Source organism: Haematobia irritans, chromosome 2 (assembly GCF_050003625.1).
Source record: "Haematobia irritans isolate KBUSLIRL chromosome 2, ASM5000362v1, whole genome shotgun sequence".
NCBI lineage: Eukaryota > Metazoa > Arthropoda > Insecta > Diptera > Muscidae > Haematobia > Haematobia irritans.
The window spans coordinates 191403467-191425598 of record NC_134398.1 but is presented as its reverse complement, the minus strand read 5'-3'; the positions used below and the strand labels follow the sequence as shown (position 1 = coordinate 191425598).

Genomic DNA, 22132 nt, shown 5'->3' with positions numbered 1-22132 from the left:
CACAATTTTGCAAACAGAAAATTTTGCCAAAATATTCTATAGAAATAAAATTTTGCAAAAGTTTTCTGTAGAAATAACATTTTGCAAAAATGTTCTATAGAAATAAAATTTTGCAGCCAAATGTTGACAAAATTTTCAATAAAAATAAAATTTTGATAAAATTATCTATAGAAATAAAATGTTGACAATATTTTCTATAGAAATAATATTTTGATAAAATTTTCTATAGAAATAAAATATTGACAATATTTTCTATAGAAATAAACTTTTGATAAAATCTTTATACAATATACCATAGAAATAAAATTTTCTATAGAAATAAAATATTGATAAAACGTTCTATAGAAATAAAATTTTGACAAAATTTCCTATAGAAATAAAAGTTTACGAAAATTTTCTAGAGAAATAAAATGTTGACAAAATTTTGCAAACATTTTCTATAGAAATAAAATTTTGCCAAAATATTCTATAGAAATAAAATTTTGCAAAAGTTTTCTGTAGAAATAACATTTTGCAAAAATGTTCTATAGAAATAAAATTTTGCAACTGTTCGGGGTTGAACTGGAGAAGAGCTGGAAAGTAAAACTAATTTTGCCTTCCGAAATAATTACACTTGAAGAAATTTTCGTTTTAAATTTTAAAATTCTGGAATATTTATTTTCAATCGTTTTAGTGTTTTTGTAGTGTATTTTTAATATTATTCTAATTTTTATTCGTAATTTATTATTAGATTTAAGTTTTAAATTAGCAATTAAGTTTTAGATTTAGGTTTAAAATATTTACAAAAAAATTATACTTTAAATTAATTCAACGAAACAGTGTAAACAAGGGTTGTTTCAATTCAAATTTAACATGGGTTTGTGCAATATAGTTGTAAGTAAAACTAAGTGCAATTTCAATGTAAACTTCAGTGCAATATAGTATTAAGTAAAAATTTGTGTATTTTGTGTTGTGATTTTGTTCTTGTTATTGATGAGGGTTTTGTTTGTGTCTCTCACTTGTATTTGATGGGTAATGGGATGATGGGTTGTTTGTGTCACTGTTCACTAAATGTCTTTAGGTTTACCTGTAAATAGTTATTGTTTTTAACTGTTCACTTAAATGTTTGTTATAATTTAATGTTTATTTTATTTTCACAATTACTAATGTTTCACTACACTTGTTACTTATCGCGGGGGGATCGATTGTGCGTGCGCGTGTTGATTGTCGGTTCAAGACTGGTTCGTTGCCCTTTTGAGTGATGCTTAGCAGCATAAACAAAGCTTAGCGACAAAGCTACAAGCATCGATCAAAGGTCAAACTTTCCAGGTAAACAAATAGAAAAGCAAAAGGATACAACGATTAAAAATTATTTGTGCCGCTACGCACAGTGTTTCAAAACGGGTTCAAAGAAACTTTGAACATTCTGCCCCCCGCGAAACAGTGTAGTTTACCTTACCTCCTCATCTCGTTTCCTGCGACGAGCTACTCACTGGTCCCACAAACACGTATCCCCAATCGGTCAGCTGAGCGAAGACACGTCCTAAGCCGGTTTCCACAACTCCGTCTCTCCTGAGGTAGGCATATGGACCAGCACCAATTTCCACGTCGATCGATTCATTGCCCCTTGGATCGACATCAGCAAGTGGTCGGGCTTCCATAGCGACGGTGGGATCCTCTATTATTGGATCTGAGTAGGGTCGTCTGGGCAGGTCACGGGTCACTAAGGCCTTTAACCGGTAAACGAGGCGACTACCATAAGTCCGGCACCGCAACCGAATACTTGCAAACCTGTGCCCATGTCTTTCAGTGGTTGGAATGCCAAGTCTTGTGATTGTGGAGGCTGCAACTCTTGTTGACGTAGCTGCCTGACACAGCAACACCCTGACACTGGCCCAGTCCTCGGAGTTTTCAGCTGCCATGTACACTTGCGCCGTTGGTATGAACACAGAGGATCGGTGATACGGCAATTCCACTGGAGGGGGCGTGTAGCGACCAAATGTTTCCCTCAGTTGAGGAGCCCCATGCAACATGGTATGGTGTCGCAAGTTACACTCCCTGCACGCCGTGAGGACTGGACAGTCTGGAGCTAGGTGGCTGCGTGCCAGGCAGTTGCGACAATAGCTACGTCGCTCTACAGTCTCGTACCGTTGGTATGGGGTCTGCTGGCGGAAACGATGATAATTTCTGAGTGGGTGGTCATCTTGACAAAGCCCACAAGCAAATTGCCAATGAGAAGGGCGATAGCGTGGGTCGTTGTTACGGCGGTTGTGACGGGCAGGTCTGCTGGGTCCAGGTGGGGATGGGTCTCTGCTTGGAAGTACTCCTGACATATCTGCAACGAAAGTTATGTGAGTACCGTGTTTTTTCATGAATTTACGATATGCTAGTCAGTCCGAAAATAACTTTACGATTTTCGTGATAGGTCGACTAATTAACCCAGTCGAAGTTTTAACATCTACCACCCGGACATTTTTATCAATCCCTTCATAAGTTTTGACAACTCTTCCAAGCCTCCATTCATTTGGAGCTAAACGATTGTCTTTTACAATCACTAAATCATCTACGACAAGATTTTGTTGCGGGTATTTCCATTTGTATCTACGATGTAATTCATTCAAATATTCAGATTTCCACCTTTGACAAAAGTTTTGTGAAATAATCTTCAATCGTTTCCACCTGTTTGATAATGTTATATCATCCTCAGAAATATCGGGTTCTGCAGGGGCTAATAGTGGTGATCCCACTAGAAAATGACCAGGGGTCAAGGGCTCTAAACTAGAAGGGTCATCGCTAGCAGGATTAATGGGTCTTGAATTAAGACAAGCCTCTATGCGAGCTAAAATAGTGGATAGTTCTTCAAAGGTGAAATTCATTTTTGGCATAGTTTTCCGAAGGTGAGCCTTGAATGATTTAACTCCAGCCTCCCACAAACCTCCCATGTGAGGAGCACCTGGAGGAATAAACTTCCATTCTAAGTTCTGATGTACGTGTCGTTGCACTGTAGTGTCTTGTATTGATTTCATAAATGCGATCCTATCCTTTTTTATAAGTTCGGCGGCGCCTACAAAATTTTTACCGTTATCTGAGAATATTTTCTCCGGACACCCTCGTCTGCCTATAAACCGATCTAAAGCTGCTATGAAAGATTGGGTCGACAAATCACTAGTAGCTTCTAAGTGTATTGCTCGAGTTGCAAAACAAACAAATATGCAGACATATCCTTTGGTAATTAGACAGGCGCGAGCTGTAATACTTTTTATGCCAAAGGGTCCCGCAAAATCTACCCCTGTATTTCGAAAGGGTCTAGATAACATAGTGCGCTCTGGAGGAAGAGATGCCATAATTTGTGTCTGGGTCTTATACTGATGGAGAGCACAAGTTCGACAGTTATGGATAACTTTTTTAACTAATTGCTTTAAACGAAATATCCAAAATTCGGAACGAATTACGCGAATCATTAATTGATTTCCGCCGTGCATTGTTACTTTATGAACGAATTCGACAAATAAAAGTGCAAACCGAGAATCATATGGAATTAAAATTGGATGACGTTCATTATAGGTAAGAGCAGGTGATTGAACTAACCGACCGTTTGATCTAAGCAAACCTTTCCCGTCAATGAAAGGGTTAAAAGGTAAGAGTTGGCTACTAGGTGAGAGTCGTTTCTTTTGGGTCAACGCTGCATACTCTTCAGCAAAATAATGTTTTTGTGTAACGACTATAAGACGAGTTTTTATATCCAAAAGTTCTGAACCCGTAATTTCTTCAGACGAAATTCGAAATCGGTTTGTGCCCGTGTTACGCCAAAAACGCATGACATAAGATAAAACACGATATGCCCGTGGCAACCATGAAAAACGTGTCAATGGGTCCTCAAATGTGGATGTCGCAAAAACTTTCACTTGTTTAGCTTCAAGGTTTGTATCACAATTAAGTTGATGTTTAGGCCAATGATCTCTTGGCAATTTTAGCCACGATGGGCCAGTCCACCACAAATGATGTGTCTTCAATTCATCTGGAGAGCAGCCACGACTGGCTACATCTGCTGGATTAGATTCGGAGTCCACATGACTCCAATTTTCACTACCTACATTTTCTAAAATTTCGGAAACCCTGTTTCCTACAAACGCGCTCCAAGAACACGGCGGTTTTTGAAGCCAAGCCAAAACTATCATAGAGTCAGTCCAGAAATGGGTTAAAAATCCAGAAATTTGCAGATTTGGAATTATAGTGTTAGCTAATTTTGACAACATTACTGCCCCACATAACTCTAATCTAGGTAGAGAAATTTTCTTGATTGGGGCCACGCGGGTCTTGGCTGCTAACAGAAAAGTTTCTACACGGTCTCCATCTTCGACTCGAACGTAAAGTGTCGCAGCGTAAGCGCTCTCTGAAGCGTCACAAAAACCATGAATTTCAATAGTACTTGATGGCGAATAATGAATCCATCTTGGTACGGATATTGTGTCAATCACCGAATTATTTTTTGCAAAGTTTTTCCAATTCATATTGGTAACAGGTTTCAAAGTGTCGTCCCACCCAATTTTATCTAACCAAACTTGTTGCATTATCAGTTTTGCAACGACAATAATTGGGGCTAACCATCCGCAAGGGTCAAAGAATTTTGCGATTGTCGACAAAACTTCACGCTTCGTACAAAGTTCTTTTTCTTCAACATTAGGCGCTTTAAAAGTGAAATTACCTGCTGCTACATTCCACCGAATGCCTAGGGTCTTCGTTGACGATCCTTCAGAAAGATCCAACCCATTGACAGGCAACAAAAAATCGGGATTTAGGCCATTTAAAAGACGAGGGTCATTAGATGTCCATTTCCTCAACTCGAAACCAGCAGAATCTAAAGCGGATGTTAATTGTTTTCTAGCGGTGATAGCATCTTCCACAGTATGCCCACCCGCTAATACATCGTCGACATATAAATTTTCTCTAATTATTTTTGAACCCAAAGGGTGTGAATCTTGAACGTCTTCCGCTAATTGAAGCAGCGTTCTAATCGCTAAAAACGGTGCGCAATTTACGCCAAAAGTGACGGTTAACAATTCAAAATCTTCCACTGGGCCATTTTCGGAGAATCGGAAAAGTATTCTTTGAAACGAAGCTTGCTTTGGGTCTACCAGTATTTGACGATACATTTTCGTTACATCGGCGTTGAAAACATATTTGAAAAAACGCCATTTTAAAATTTGTAAAACTAAGTCCTGTTGTAAAATAGGACCGGTATGTCAAATATCGTTTAGGCTTTTCTTATTTGAAGTGGGACTCGAAGCATTAAATACCACCCTAAGTTTGGTGGTTACTCTATCTGGTTTAATGACTGCGTGGTGGGGTAAATAGTAATGAGGGGTCTTATGTATGTTTTGTGGATCAATTTTCCTCATTTGTCCTAATTCGAGATATTCCCTAATGGCAGCGTCGTATTGAGCCTTTACATCAGGGGTCTTAGGAAGTTTTTTCTCCATACGATAAAATTGTGCGAGAGCAATATTTCTCGATGCACCGATTTCTGAACAACTTTTAAATGGAAGGGTCACAATATATCTTCCAGTATCATTACGTTTTATCGTAGATTTGTAATTAGTTTCACAATATATATCTTCAGCTGACCTCAAAATTATTTTTGGGGTCTCTTCCACCTCCCAAAAACGTGTTATAATTTTCTCTAACGAGGATGCATTATAAAGAGTAATTTGTTTCGAAGTTTCTATATTTTGTTGAATGGGTCCACCAACGATCCATCCAAATACGGTATTTTGCGCTATAATTGATCCAAATGTTTTCATCGGAATATCAACGTTATAAATTAGCGGTCCTATATCTAATCCGATCAGCATATCAACGGGTCGACTTTCATAAAATCGAGGATCCGCCAAACTAAGATGTTTAAATTCTTCAAATTGAGAACGATTAAGGTTGTGGGTTGGTAAATTAGAAGGAAGGGTCTTCAACACGGGTGCCCAAACTTCTAACTCAAAACTAGGATTGATACGTGAACAAAGTTGAAAAACGCAAGCCTTTGTCGATGTTTCGGCTACGGTGTCACTCAAGCCTGTGACGTGAACTAAATTCCTCACTGTAGGAAGTTGCAATCTATTTTTCATTTTTTCTGAAATAAATGTTGACTGTGATCCAGGGTCAATTATTGCTCTGGCATCATATCTTTGTCCCTTTGATTTTATCTGTACAATGGCGGTAAACAACAGTGTTTCTCTAGGTTGTGGAGTGGGTCTGCCTTCTTGCAGCGTAAGAGTCGTTATACTAGGCGTTTCAATATTCGATGTGGACTGTATACAAGGTAAATTCGATGATTGTTGAACAAGGTTGGAACGAGCGGCAGCACTTGTACTAGGTTGTACTCCACCTCGATCCTGATTAACTAAGTTGAGAGCTCCAGTACTTGTACTAGGTTGTACTGTGTCTCGGTTATGATGAACAAGGGTGTTGAGAACGGCAGCACATGTACCGTCTCTTGTGTTTGTAGGGTCGCGGGCCTCATTACCCTTATGTAACAAGTTATGGTGTCTTTGATTACATTCCCTACAACTAAAACGACTTTTACATTCCCGTACTCCATGATTCTCAAATAAACAATTATAACAACGATTCGACTGTTTCACTATTTGAATTCTTTCATTAATAGATTTTTCCAAAAATTTGGGACAATTTCGCAGCATATGGTTTGTCCGACAAATTGGACAACCACTCTCATTATGCCTGCGACTAGGGTAAATATTTCTTGAATTGTTATCGGCTTGCGAATTACTACTGAGTCTTGAACCAGAATTATTTATTTTTTGATTTACATTGGTTTGAAAACTATTTACGCGACTCCCCCTTCTATCAAAATCAGATCTAGATTGATTGTATTTCGAGTTTTGAGTTTTAATATTTCCCACCGATTCCAAAGTTTTAAATTTATGTGACAAAAATTCATCTAATACGTGCCAACTTGGTAGGGTCGAACAATCCTCTAAACTATTCTCAAATTCTTCCAAAAAGGTGCGAGGTAATTTTGTTGAAACAAGGTATACTAAAATTGGGTCCCATTCTCCCGTGTCTACATGTAAAGTTTCCAAAGTTTGTGTACAAGTACTAATTGTGCGCTGTAATTTTTGTATAGTTGAAACATTTTCAATTGAAACAGTGGGCAAATTAAAAAGAATTCTAAGCTGTTCGTTAACTTGCATTCGTTTATTTTCGTACCTACTTTCTAAATTTCTCCAAGCTATATCGAAACCTTCATTAGTTAGGGGTACATTTGTAATAATTTCCCGCGCTTCTCCTGAAGTTTTTTGGGTCAAATGGAATAACTTTTCGACTTTACTCAATCGTGGGTTATTAATGTAGATTGCAGAGAATAAATCTCTGAATGTTGGCCATTCACTGTATCCGCCCTTAAAAATGTCTGTGTCACATGGTGGCAATCGCAAATTTGGGGTCGAATTTGGGTCTACTGCGATGTTTTGTGTCATTGATTCCCTAGCTAATTTTTCCTGACTTTCCCGTTCCTGACGCGCTAAGATTTGTGTGCTAATTATACTTAAACCCCGTTTATAGACGTCCATACCGTTTTTATAATGGCCGCGAAGCTTATCCTTATCCATCGGAGTCTCTCCCTCATCTGGAGTCCTATCCCGACAATTTATGTAAGCCCGCCTAACTTGATCCCATAACGTATTTAGCTCAACTCGAGCTGCCTCTAACGCATGGAGATCTTCGGTTGCCGCCTTAACAGAACAAATACTTTCAACGTCAACTAGGTCATTTAAACAATTAACAAATTTTTCTTTCAAAATTTTATCCATGATGTACTTTAAACTTTTTTGCACCAGTCAAAAAAAAACTAAAATAAATCAAATTTCGCGAAAGAATAATTTAGTTTTACTCAAGAAAATTCGATTTTTCTAAGGGAAACTATATTAAATGTAAATATCTGCGCGAACGATAAAATTTGTGGGGTCAGAAATAAATTTGCGGGGTCAAAATTACGAAAAATTACAAAAATCAAATTTAACACAACCGAAATAGGGTCAGTAGACGAAATTGGGCCAAAGTTACGTAAAAAAATTTTTTAAAAATTCCCCAAGACTGGATATTCAAAAAACTTTTACAATAAATTTCCAAAAGGGCGAGGAATTAAACAAATTTAAAATTTCCCAAAACCACAAGGTCAAACAAATCAATTAAAATTTCCCAAAAAACAGGAAACCAAACAAACAATTTTTTTTTTAAAGCACGATGCTCAATTAAAATCAGCGATAAATCGCATAAATTAATAAATACAGATCAAGAGTAAAAAAAAAAAAAAAAATGTGTCAACAAATTCACTGAAAAAAAAATAAAATTATCTTGGTGCCCAAAAAATCAAATATATATATATATATTAAAAGAAATTTGTAATTTTCCTTACCTTTGTATGGGTCAGTGGGTCTTGAAAATTACAAAGATATAACCAAAGACTACAAATATGGGTCACCAAGATTTATAAATACAAAAATAAATTCAAGTTGAAAAAATCAAAAACTACAAATTTGGGTCGATTAACATTTGTTTCAGCTTTTTAAACTCCAAAGTAAAATGTTTCAATCAATCGATTTAAAAATTTTCCCAGCGCCAATTATTTTAATTTTCCAAAATGATCAAAAGTTTTTCTCGAAAAAATTTTCGTTAAATTTTTCACTCCAAAAAAAATAATTTTGCAAATTTTCACTTGTTTTTCCAAAAATAGTATTTAATTTCAAGCAAAAAAACGAATTTAAATTCAAAAAACATTTTTTTTCAAAATCAATATTTTTACCAAAAAATTTCTCTCTGTGTAAATTTTTACCGGTCAAAACTTTATCCCCATTTAATTTAATTTAAACAAAATCGAATTTAAATTCCCGAAAATTCCTCCAAAAAATTTCGAAACAAAAATTTCTTTCCGTGTAAATTTTCGCCAATCCAATTTCTATACCGATTTTTCTTAAATTTTTTCAAGTGTGTCAAAGCAAATGGGTCATCCAGTTGTGTCTTTTAGCATATCGTAAATTCTTTTTTCCTTTTCGTGTTCCAAAAAATTCAAAAAACTTGAAAAAACTGTACTCACTTTGAAGATTATAGGTATGTGTGTGTCCAAAATGTTTGTGATCCGTTACCTTTGTGGCGTCGATTTTTGATGTTGAGTCGCTGTGGTGTCGTGTTTTGTTGTTTTTTGTCGCCTTCCACTGGAAACTGTTCTGTATTTTGTTATTGGACAATTTGTAGTTTATAAAGGGTGATTCTTTTGAGGTTAGGATTTTCATGCATTAGTATTTGACAGATCACGTGGGATTTCAGACATGGTGTCAAAGAGAAAGATGCTCAGTATGCTTTGACATTTCATCATGAATAGACTTACGATCTGCCACAACGTCGAATTTTCAGTGAATGGGCCCTAGAAAAGTTGGCAGAAAATCCGCTTTTTTATCGACAAATTTTGTTCAGCGATGAGGCTCATTTCTGGTTGAATGGCTACGTAAATAAGCAAAATTGCCGCATTTGGAGTGAAGAGCAACCAGAAGCCGTTCAAGAACTGCCCATGCATCCCGAAAAATGCACTGTTTGGTGTGGTTTGTACGCTGGTGGAATCATTGGACCGTATTTTTTCAAAGATGCTGTTGGACGCAACGTTACGGTGAATGGCGATCGCTATCGTTCGATGCTAACAAACTTTTTGTTGCCAAAAATGGAAGAACTGAACTTGGTTGACATGTGGTTTCAACAAGATGGCGCTACATGCCACACAGCTCGCGATTCTATGGCCATTTTGAGGGAAAACTTCGGAGAACAATTCATCTCAAGAAATGGACCGGTAAGTTGGCCACCAAGATCATGCGATTTGACGCCTTTAGACTATTTTTTGTGGGGCTACGTCAAGTCTAAAGTCTACAGAAATAAGCCAGCAACTATTCCAGCTTTGGAAAACAAAATTTCCGAAGAAATTCGGGCTATTCCGGCCGAAATGCTCGAAAAAGTTGCCCAAAATTGGACTTTCCGAATGGACCACCTAAGACGCAGCCGCGGTCAACATTTAAATGAAATTATCTTCAAAAAGTAAATGTCATGGACCAATCTAACGTTTCAAATAAAGAACCGATGAGATTTTGCAAATTTTATGCGTTTTTTAAAAAAAAAAAGTTATCAAGCTCTTAACAAATCACCCTTTAAAAACCGTTGTTACGGTTTTGTCCAATTTTTTCCACAAATTTTTTAATTTTTAAAAAGTTTTTGTTTTTGTTTTTTTTGCACGACCGAACCGATTGTTTTGTTGGATAAAATTTTAAACAAATGGGTTAATTTGGGTTTTGGGTCACTCACTGGCAATTTTTCAGTCAATTTTGCATCTTAAACAATTTTTCAAAATTTTCACGAAAAGCGATTAATTTTTTAAATTTCCAAATTTTTCCGAATTTTTTGTACTTTTTACGTGAAAACAAGCCTTTTTACTGCCAAATTGATTGAAAAATTGCTAAAAAACACACACACAAAATGGGTCACAAAGATTCAATTTTTTCAAAACAACACTAATTTTTTCCAAAATTTACTAATTTTTTTTCAAAAAATTTTCAAAAATTAATTGTCCAACGTTCACTTTTTATTTCTCACAATTTAAAGTTTTTCAATCATACCAATGCAGTAACCCTTTATTTTACTTACTGTAGTGCCACTTTGGTTACCCTTTTCTTGTATGTCCCATATATATGTATATACGCTTGTATATGCATATGGATATTTTTCGTTGTTTACTGCTTGTTGTTCGATCGATGGATCACTGGATGGTTGGCTGAGTAGTGTTGTTGTTGTTTTGATTTTTCTATTTCTTCTTTGGTTACTGTTGGTTTTCGTTTGTTGCAAGGGCACAGGCACTTTGAATGTTTTTCAATATTGTCTTTTGTAAAGGGGTTTTTTTTTTGCATTGATATTACACTGGGTATATTTGACAATGATATTACACTGTGTAATTTGGAATATTTTATTTTTTTTAATGTAAATGAAAGTTTATTAAATTTTTTTCTTTTTTAAACAAAACTAATTATTGGGTCACTGGTTTTTTTTTTTTTACACTTGGAAAAAAATCACATTACACCGAGAAAAAAATTTTACACTTTCAAAAAAATTATGTTTTTAATTATTTAAAAAACACAAATCCGGTTCGCAATGGACCAAAATGTTTGGGAATAAACTAATGAAAGCTGAAAAAGAAAATTTTGCCTTTCGAAATAATAACACGTATAGAAATTAGATTTTAAATTCAAATTCAAACAAGTTTTATTTATAATTATTTCAAGTGTTATTTTAATTTTAATTCATTATTTATGATTAGGTTTAAGTTTTAAATAGTAATTAAGTTTTACAACTAGATTTAAGAATTATTTACAAAAGCAATTAGATTTGAATTCAATTTTGGGAAATGGTGTAAATAAGGGTGAGTTTTAACTTTAACAAAATATACAAAGGGATTGTGCAATATAGTTGTAAGGCAAAATATTCAATGCAATGACATGGAACTTTAGTGCAATATAGAATTAAGTTAAAATTTCTATTATTGTGTGTACAAAGTGTTGTGATCTTTTTCCTTTTTTTTTGTTGATGACGTTTAATTATGTTGTCGGCACTTTTATGTTTGGGTTTCTTTGGTTTGAGGAGTCGATGGGGTTTTATATGTGTCACTAATTGTTCACTGTGTTTACCTGTAATTATATATGTTCACTTGTGTTTTCAATAGTAATGTTCAAATAATGTTCAACAACGAATTATCACTACACTTTTACTTTCGCGGGGGCAGACGAGTTCGCACTTGTTAATTTATTCACGGTCGGTTCAAGACTGGTTCGTTGCCCTTTTGAGTGATGCTTAGCAGCATAAACAAAGCTTAGCGACAAAGCTACAAGCATCGATCAAAGGTCAAACTTTCCAGGTAAACAAATAGAAAAGCAAAAGGATACAACGATTAAAAATTATTTGTGCCGCTACGCACAGTGTTTCAAAACGGGTTCAAAGAAACTTTGAACAGCAACCAAATGTTGACAAAATTTTCTATAAAAATAAAATTTTGATAAAATTTTCTATAGAAATAAAATGTTGACAATATTTTCTATAGAAATAATATTTTGATAAAATTTTCTATAGAAATAAAATATTTTCTATAAAAAAATTAAATTTTGATAAAATCTTTATACAATATTCCATAAAAATAAAATTTTCTATAGAAATAAAATATTGATAAAACGTTCTATAGAAATAAAATTTTGATAAACTTTTCTATAGAAATAAAATATTGACAATATTTTCTATAGAAATAAAATTTTGATAAAATCTTTATACAATTTTCCATAGAAATAAAATGTTCTATACAAATAATATTTTGATCAAATTTTCTATAGAAATAAAATTTTGATAAAATTTTCTATAGAAATAAAATGTTGACAAAATTTTCTGTAGGAATAAAATTTTGATAAAATCTTTATACAATATTCCATAGAAATTAGATTTTGCAAAAATGATAAATTTAACAAAATTTTCTGTAGAAATAGAAGTAAGTATAGAAGTAAGATTATGACAAAATTTTCTATAGAAATAAATCCTTTATACAATATTTCATAGAAATATGATTTTGACAAAATTTTCTATAGAAATAAAATTTAAACAAAATTTTCTATAAAAATAAAATTTAAACAAAATTATCTATAAAAAACAAGTAAGGAAAGTCGGGCGGGGCCGACTATAACATATTATGCCCTGCACCACTTTTTAGATCTAAATTTTCGATACCATGTCACATCCGTCAAATGTGTTGGTGCTATATATAAAGGTTTGTCCCAAATACATACATTTAAATATCACTCGACGTGGACAGAATTTGATAGACTTGTGCCAAATCAATAGACTCAACATTTAAATCGGCTAATGACTAGGGTGGAACACAATGTTAGTAAAAAATATGGGAAACATTTCCATCTGAAGCAATTTTAAGGAAACTTCGCAAAAGTTTATTTATGATTTATCGCTCGATATATATGTATTAGAAGTTTAGAAAAATTAGAGTCATTTTTATAACTTTTCGACTAAGCAGTGGCGATTTAACAAGGAAAATGTTGGTATTTTGACCATTTTTGTCGAAATCAGAAAAACATATATATGGGAGCTATATCTAAATCTGAACCGATTTGGCTGATATTTTGCAAGTTTTTCGAGACTCATAAAATGTTCGGATGTACGGAATTTGAGGAAGATCGGTTGATATACACGCCAATTATGACCAGATCGGTGAAAAATATATATGGCAGCTATATCTAAATCTGAACAGATTTTTTCCAAAATCAATAGGGATCGTCTTTGAGCCGAAACAGGACCCTATACCAAATTTTAGGACAATCGGACTAAAACTGCGAGCTGTACTTTGCACACAAAAATACATCAACAGACAGACAGACAGACAGACAGACAGACAGACAGACAGACAGACAGACAGACGGACATCGCTAAATCGACTCAGAATTTAATTCTAAGACGATCGGTATACTAAACGATGGGTCTCAGACTTTTCCTTCTTGGCGTTACATACAAATGCACAAACTTATTATACCCTGTACCACAGTAGTGGTGAAGGGTATAAAAAATGTTTTTAGTATACTAACCACTGAATTTTGTTCATAAACTTGAAAAAAAAAATTTTCAATTTGGTAGATATTTGTAAATTTTGGTAAAATTTTCTTTAAAATTTGGTGTAGTATGTTTGGTACGAGGTGGCAGTCGTGATCGCAAATTGTGAAAATTTTCTTATGCGATATTTTCGTAATCCTAAAACATATAAACTTAAAATTGGCAATAAATTGTTCATTAAATTGGAGTATCCCCTATTTTTCCGCTATAAGAAAAGTAAATTATTACGATTTCTGATGCGAAATATCAGGAAATGCAGGCGTGATTCTGGTGCCCACATATATTTAACCTAATTCTTATGGCATTCTTTCTTTATAATTACCTTCCGTTTATTTATATAAATTCCTTCTTCACCATTTTCATTTATTTCATAAGGGAATTGCAGTTGAAAGTTTATTATTGAGAAATATTTGAGAAAAAATTCGCAAAAGTTTTTGGGTTACTTTGAGATTATCTCCATTGGCATTTTATTTAAAATTTTCGCAGCTGTTGCATCATTAACACAACCACACATACAAACGTACAAACATATTTCGTATATCCCCCAAAGGGATGGTTTTACTTTCACTTTTTACATTGGCATAGATAAGCTTAGTGGTCTGTAGAAAAATTTGCTACACATTGCTGGCTAACATTGACTTAAATTAATGCTGGAATATCTACTACTTATACCTTCTCATTTTATATTTTCTAAAAGAAGCAATTCTTATTCTCTACTATAATGTTGCCATGTTCAACACCCACTTCAAAATGAAGGCGAAATATTTCTGTATTTGCCCCAAATATGGGATGATGCTTTTCAAGTATGTTGTTATGCCAAACCATGTAGACCAGTAAGTAGTCGGTTGGTTTTTGTCTTCAGATAATTTGATGCAATTTGTTTGGAATACTTTTACATTGTCCGCTAGAGGATTTCACATTCAAACTCATTATTTGCAGTTTGGGAAATATTATCAAAAGTATTGGCAATTTGTGAAATACAAAACTACCGGAAAGTGAGAAGATTTCCGGCTGTTGCTATCTGCCAATCGCAAACTGAAACTTTCAAAATAAAGACAATACCCAATTGATGTCGTTATGCTACTTGCCACATTGCTTCGAGATGCTTCGAGTATGTAGAAGAAAAAGTTTCCGTTGAAACTGAAATTGGAGCATAAACTTTATACTGAAGAATAACAAAATTATCGCAAATATTTGTGGACAATATAACAGATGTGCCCTATTGTAAACATTCGAAAGTTTTTGTGTAGCAGTAAAAATTTTTTGGGTAAACTAAATTTCTTTAGAAAATATACAAAAATAAAATCACTGTTTAAAATGTGTATATCTATATTCCATTTCAAAGGTCAAAAAATTAAATATAATTTAACAGAGAAATGCATATAAATATGATTTAACAAAAAATAGAAGTAGATTGAACAAAATATTTGACTTAATATGAAAGATGGTGCAAAGTAAATATCCGAACATGCAAATTACACGATCTTCACAGTCACATTGTTTTTAAATAAAGAAATTTTAAATAGCAGAAATTTCACGGATCTCTAAGATTTACGTACATATCTTGAAGTCGAATGTTTTTTTGTAGTAGGAAACTTTTCGTTAAAATGAAGAAAAACATTTTTTATTTAAAGATATAATCTTCGACCTAACTGAGATAATGAATCTTACAATAAATGATAAAAAAAAGCTTCAAAGCTTACAAAGGTTAGGTTAGGTGGCAGCCCAATGTATCAGGCTCACTTAGACTATTCAGTCCATTGTGATACCACATTGGTGAACTTCTCTCTTATCACTGAGTGCTGCCCGATTCCATGTTAAGCTCAATGACAAGGAACCTCCTTTTTATAGCCGAGTCCGAACGGCGTTCCACATTGCAGTGAAACCACTTGGAGAAGCTTTGAAACCCTCAGAAATGTCACCAGCATTACTGAGGTGGGATAATCCACCGCTGAAAACCCTTTTGGTGTTCGGTCGTAGCAGGAATCGAACCCACGACCTTTTGTATGCAATGCGGACATGCTAACCATTGTACCACGGTGGCTCCCATGGCTTACAAAATAAAGCTGTATATTTATACCCACCACCATAGAATTGTGATGGCGGTATAATAAGTTTTTCCTTCCATTTGTTTCACATCGAAATATCGATTTCCAACTATATAATATACTAGCGTAACCCGAACCGCTGCGCTTTCCGAAGCGTATTTGTAGGAAAATTTTGCGTTAACTTAGTCAACCACATCCTTCGTGCTGAAAACAAATTCGAAGATTTGAATTCATTCAAACAAATCGAACTACTTGCAAATTATAAACCTAAAGGGGCGGCCTCTCTTCCGTCCAAATATCACAAAATCAGGTATCAACTATTAATATGGTAACCACTCCCCAGTCCTCTGTAAATTTCAAGTAACTCAGTAAAGTTTAATTATTTCTCTGTATGTACTTAAGAGAAGCGGATGTCTCCCTATGCCCCTTTATTTTTATTAAAAAATCAGGAACCTGATATAAATTTCATAACCTCACCCATTTTTTCCGTAAAATTTCAGTCGGGGGAGTTTAGTTTTGTTTTCACTGTACTTGTAAACTGTACACTGTAAAAAAAGTCGGTCAAAGGGGTGGTTCTCCACCCCGGCCAAATACCGAAAAATAATGTAGCGGATTTTTGTCTAGATGCCAACCCCAACATTCAATGAAAATTTCAAGCAAATCGCATAATTTTGTTCCAAAAAGTAGGGCAAGGGGAGGTCCCCCTCCCCGTTCTCATATGAAATCATCAGGTACCCCATATTAATTCCATAACCTCACCGCATGTTCTCTGTAAATCTCAGATAATTTAGAGAATTTTTTTTCACTGTACTTTGAAAAAAGTCGAACAAAGGGGAGGAGCGGATCTTTGTCTGGATGCCAACCCCAACCTTCAATGAAAATGTCAAGCAAATGGGTCAACTTTGGTCCAATTTTCAAAAAGTTCGCCAAAGGGGAGGTCCCCCTCCGCGACCAGGTGTCAAAAAAAATGAGGTACCCCATTTTCACCACATGAACGCCCCGTACGATCTCTGAAAGATTCAAGTAAATCGGTTCAGCCGTTTCGGAGCCAACTCGGAACATACAATCAAACAAACAAATAAACAAACATAGATTAAATTTTATATATATATATAGATATTCTTGATCAGAGCAATATTCTAAGACGATATAACCAAGTACAGCCTTCAATTATCGCAATGGACTGAATAGTCTAAGTGAGCCCGAATTAAATCTGGCTGGATCGTGGTGAAATTGTGAGTTGATCTAGTGATATCCGTCCGCTAACTTTCGAACGAAACAGGTTATCGACTTAAAACATGGCACAAATAGTTGTTATTGATGTAGGTCGGATGTTATTGCAAATAAGCCATATCGGACAATTTTTACATGTAGACCCCATATAAATCGACCCCCAGATTTGGTTTGCGGAGCCTCTTGGAGAAGCAAATCTCACCAATCAGATTGAAATTTGGTACATGGCGTTAGTATATAACCTCCAATTCAGGATGAAATTTGATATGTGGTTTTAGTATATGACCTCTAGCACTCATGTAAAAATTGGTCCATATCGGTCCATAATTATATATATATATATATATATATATATATATATATATATATATATATATATATATATATATATATATATATATATATATATATATATATATATATATATATATATATATATATATATATATATATATATATATATATATATATATATATATATATATATATATATATTATGTTATATAGCCTCCATATAAATCGATCCCCAGATTTTACTTCTTAAGCATCTTATTAAGCAAATTTCATTTGATCCTGCAAAATTTGGAGCTAGTCACACAAAAATTGGTCACTATCGGTTCATATTGTTGATGGGGTATAATAAGTTTGCCATTCCGTTTGTAACACATCGACATATGGATTTCCGACTATATAAAGTATATATGTTCTTGACCAGGAAGAAATTCTAAGACGATATAATCATGCCCATCTGTTCGTCTGTCTGTTGTAATCACGCGACAGCCTTCAATAATGGCGCTATCGTCCTGAAATTGTACACGGATTCGTTTTTTGTTTGCAGCCAGGTCAAGTTCGAAGATGGGCTATATCGATCCAGGTTTTGATGTAGTCCCCATATAAACCGACCTCCCGATTTAGAATATTGGGCTTATAGAAAGCGTATTTTTTTATCAAATTTACCTGAAATTGGAAATCTAGAAGTATTTTAAAACCATAAAAACGTTCGCCGAAATTGGTGAGTTTCGGTCCATGTTTTGGAATAGCCCCCACATAGACCTATCTGCCGATTTTATTTCTTGGGCTTCTAGTATTCATAGTTTTTATCCAATTTACCTGAAATTCGAAATCTAGGGGTATTTTAGGACCACAAATAGATATTGAAAAATGGTATGTATCGGTCCATGTTTTGGTATAGCCCCCATATAGACCGATCTTCCAATTTTACTTTTTTGGCTTCTAGAGTTCATAGTTTTTATACAATTTGCCTGAAATTCGAAATCTAGGTTTGTTTTAGGACCACAAATAGGTGTGCCGTAAATGGTATGTACCGGTCTATGTTTTGGTATAGCTCCATATAGATCGATCTCCCGATTTTACTTCTTGGGCTTCTAGGACCACAAATAGAAGCCGAAAATATATGGGTCTATATGGGGGCTATACCATGTTTTGGTATAGCCCCCATATAGACCGATCTTCCGATTTTACTTCTTGGGCTTATAGAATTCATAGTTTTTATACAATTTGCCTAAAATTCGAAATCTAGGGGTATTTTATTTTAGGTGTTGCAAAAATGGTATGTATCGGTCCATGTTTTGGTATAACCCCCATATGAACCGATCTTCCGATTTTACTTTTTGGGATTCTAGAGTTTATAGTTTTTATACAATTTGCCTGAAATTCGAAATCTAATGGGTATTTTAGGACCACATATAGTGTTGTAAACGTGGTATGTATCGGTCCATGTTTTGGAATAACCCACATATGGACCGATCTTCCGATTTTACTTCTCGGGCTTCTAGAATTCATAGTTTTTATCCAATTTACCTGAAATTCGAAATCTAGCGGTATTTGAAGACCATAAATAGGTGTTGCAAAAATGGTATGTATCGGTCCATGTTTTGGTATAGCCTCCATATAGACCGATCTTCCGATTTTATTTTTTGGCTTCTAGAAACCGTAGTTTTTTTCCAATTTGCCTGAAATTCGAAATCTAGGGGTATTTTAGGACCACAAATAGGTGTTAGGAATATATTGTGTATCGGTACAGATTTTGATATATCCTCCTTATAAACCCGCCCACCGATTTGGGATCAAGATTCTGTATGTTTTTCAGAAGCACAATTAGGTGAGCTTAATTTGGTGTGTATCATTTTTTTGGCATAGTACCCATATAGACTGATCTCCCAAATTTAACTCCTTCGGTTTATATAAATTGCTTTAAACTGAAAGTTAAAATTTCAGACTTTACTTCTCCTAATCATTTTGATAATGATTGTAAAAATCTACAGAAGTTACTGCTGTATATACTTGTTTTGCCTAACATAGTCTCCATATAGACTAACTTACAATTTAGAAGATGATGTGAAGAAGTTTTCAGATACCTTGCCAACGGCAAGTGTTATCACAACCCAAATAATTCGATTGTGAATTACAGCCTTTAGTAGAAGTTTCTACGCAATCCATGGTGAAGGGTACATAAGGTTCGGCCTGGTCGTATATAATTGTTCTGATTGATTTTTGTTTTAATTGAAAAATTAAATGAGTCCAGTGCAATTCCTAATTGAATATTTTTCAAAATTTTGATTGAAAAAATATTGAAATATATTTTTATGTAGGTTGACTTTTTTCGAAACATTACCGTCAGTTTTCATTTTGTAGTCAATAATAAAGACGGGAAGAAAGGGAAACTTTATATAAACTTTAATACATTTTGTATCTACTTGAATATTTTAAAGTAATCTCTGATCCACCTGTATCTACTGTATTTGAGTTGGTTCTTAATTATCTTGTGGTTGACCACTCCCAACCTTTGTTTTTCTCACATATTTGTTCCGTTATTAATTATTCTTCTATATTGAAAATAGAGTCAAATACATAAACAGTGATTTTCGTTGACATGGATTGTCAATAAACAATCAATCAATTAAGAGGGAAAAACTAGCACATTTTCCCCCAACAAACATTACCAAGAATCAAAATGACATTTTTTCTAATTATCCGGAAATTATGTTGTCAGAATAACAAATAGTTTATATGGGCAGGTGTTTCCATATAAACCATTTCAATATAATTGTTTCATTATATATAGAATAATAATATACATACACTGAGAAAAACAAAGATCTCATTAGATTCTTGTAAGGGGAAACGCAATTTTATTAGAATAAAATGTTTATGTAAAAAAAATCGTAATTTGTCTTTATCTATTAAAGTAAAATTTTAGAGAAAAAAATTTTTAGAATAAAATGTTTATGTAAAAAAAAATCGTAATTTGTCTTTATATATTAAAGTAAAATTTTAGAGAAAAATTTCCAATTTTTGTAATTTAATTTTTCACTCTGTTCTACAGCTCTACATAAGCTTTTGGATATTTGGTTTATGAATAAATTGTGGCAACACTCATTCGCACTAACTCTAACCAAATGCGAAGCTTAATGTGGTCAACATCAACAAATGCGTTTGCACAAACATTTATAGAGATTGTGGCTTTCGAAGTGTAATTAGTGTACATTATGGTCTCTCTGGCATATATCTGTCTGTCTGTCGTTCATTTATATGTATGTTTGTATCTATGATTAGTTAGTTGTTTATGTAAATTTCTCACACATATAATCTGCAGAGAAGAGCGATTATAATTTTGTGCATTTTATTGGCTTTTTGAGCATATGAACATTGCAGAATACTGTAAATTATACGAATATTGAAATGTATAGCATTGAGAAATTTTAGAAACTAATTAGATATGAAAATTGCAGTAGATATTCATATTTGAATCTCTACTGCAAGTTATTGCTGAAAATATTAATTAAAGATTCAATCACTTTATTGACTTATTCAAGTGGCAACCATAGGTTAGGTTATGTGGCAGCCCGATGTATAAGGCTCATTTAGACTATTCAGTCCATTGTGATACCACATTGGTGAACTTCTCTCTTATCACTGAGTGCTGCCCGATTCCATGTTAAGCTCAATGACAAGGGACCTCCTTTTTATAGCCGAGTCCGAACGGCGTTCCACATCGCAGTGAAACCACTTAGAGAAGCTTTGAAACCCTCAGAAATGTCACCAGCATTACTGAGGTGGGATAATCCACCGCTGAAAAATTTTTTGGTGTTCGGTCGAAGCAGGAATCGAACCCACGACCTTGTGTATGCAAGGCGGGCATGCTAACCATTGCACCACGGTGGCTCCCTCAAGGTATGTTAAAACCTCCTAAGACCGTCTTCTAAATAGTAAGTAAGTCCATACGTGGTATATATTAAATTAAAATAGACCGATTAAATACGTATATAATTTAGTTTGACAAAATTTCCTGTAGGAATAAAATGTTGACAAAATTTTCTATAGAAATAAAATTTTGACAAAATTTTCTATAGAATTGACATTTTTAACAAAATTTTCTATAGAAATAAAATTTTGGTAGATTATTTTTGGCTCGAGTGGCAACCATGATTATGAACCGATATGGACCAATTTTTGTGTGATTGGGGATCGGTTGTATATAACTATAGACCGATATGGATCAATTTTGATATGGTTATTAGCGGCCATATACTAACACCACGTTCCAAATTTCAACCGGATCGGATCAATTTTGTTCCTCCAAGATGCTCCGAAGGTTAAATCTGGAGAACGGTTTATATGGGGGCTATATATAATTATGAACCCATATAGACCAATCCTGGCACGGTTGTTAGAGACCATATACTAACACCATGTTCCAAATTTCAACCGTATCGGATGAAATTTGCTTCCCTTAGAGGCTCCGCAAGCCAAATCTGGGGATCGGTTTATATGGGAGCTTTATATAATTACGAACCTATGTGGACCAATTTTTTCACGGCTGTTGGAGACCATATACTACTACCAGGTACCAAATTTCAGCCGGATCCGATGAAATTTGCTTCTGTTAGACGCTCCTCAAGCCAAATCGGGGGATCGGTTTATATGAGGGCTATATATAATTATGGACCGATGTGAACCAATTTTTGCATGGTTGTTAGAGACCATATACTAACACCATGTGCCAAATTTCAACCAGATCGGATGAAATTTGCTTCTCTTAGAGGCCTCGCAAGCCAAATTTGGGGGTCCGTTTATATGGGGGCTATACGTAAAAGTGGACCGATATGGCCCATTTGCAATACCATCCGACCTACATCAATAACAACTAC

General features: G+C 34.4%; 2 protein-coding genes across 2 annotated transcripts; both read right to left on the bottom strand.

Moving 5' to 3' along the window:
• Positions 1 to 2369: 2369 nt before the first annotated feature.
• On the bottom strand, positions 2370 to 5132 carry LOC142225206 (uncharacterized). Its single transcript, XM_075294982.1, has one exon. It carries the CDS (start codon positions 5130 to 5132, stop codon positions 2370 to 2372), a length of 2763 nt encoding a protein of 920 aa, XP_075151097.1.
• A 90-nt stretch (positions 5133 to 5222) lies between these two features.
• Positions 5223 to 14610, bottom strand: LOC142225205 (uncharacterized). Its single transcript, XM_075294981.1, has 7 exons — positions 14577 to 14610; positions 11574 to 11708; positions 10675 to 10883; positions 9086 to 9215; positions 8408 to 8427; positions 5665 to 7724; positions 5223 to 5511 (listed from the first exon to the last, which is right to left on the bottom strand). The coding sequence occupies exons 1-7, from the start codon at positions 14608 to 14610 to the stop codon at positions 5223 to 5225; spliced, it is 2877 nt and encodes a 958-aa protein (XP_075151096.1).
• Positions 14611 to 22132: the final 7522 nt, after the last annotated feature.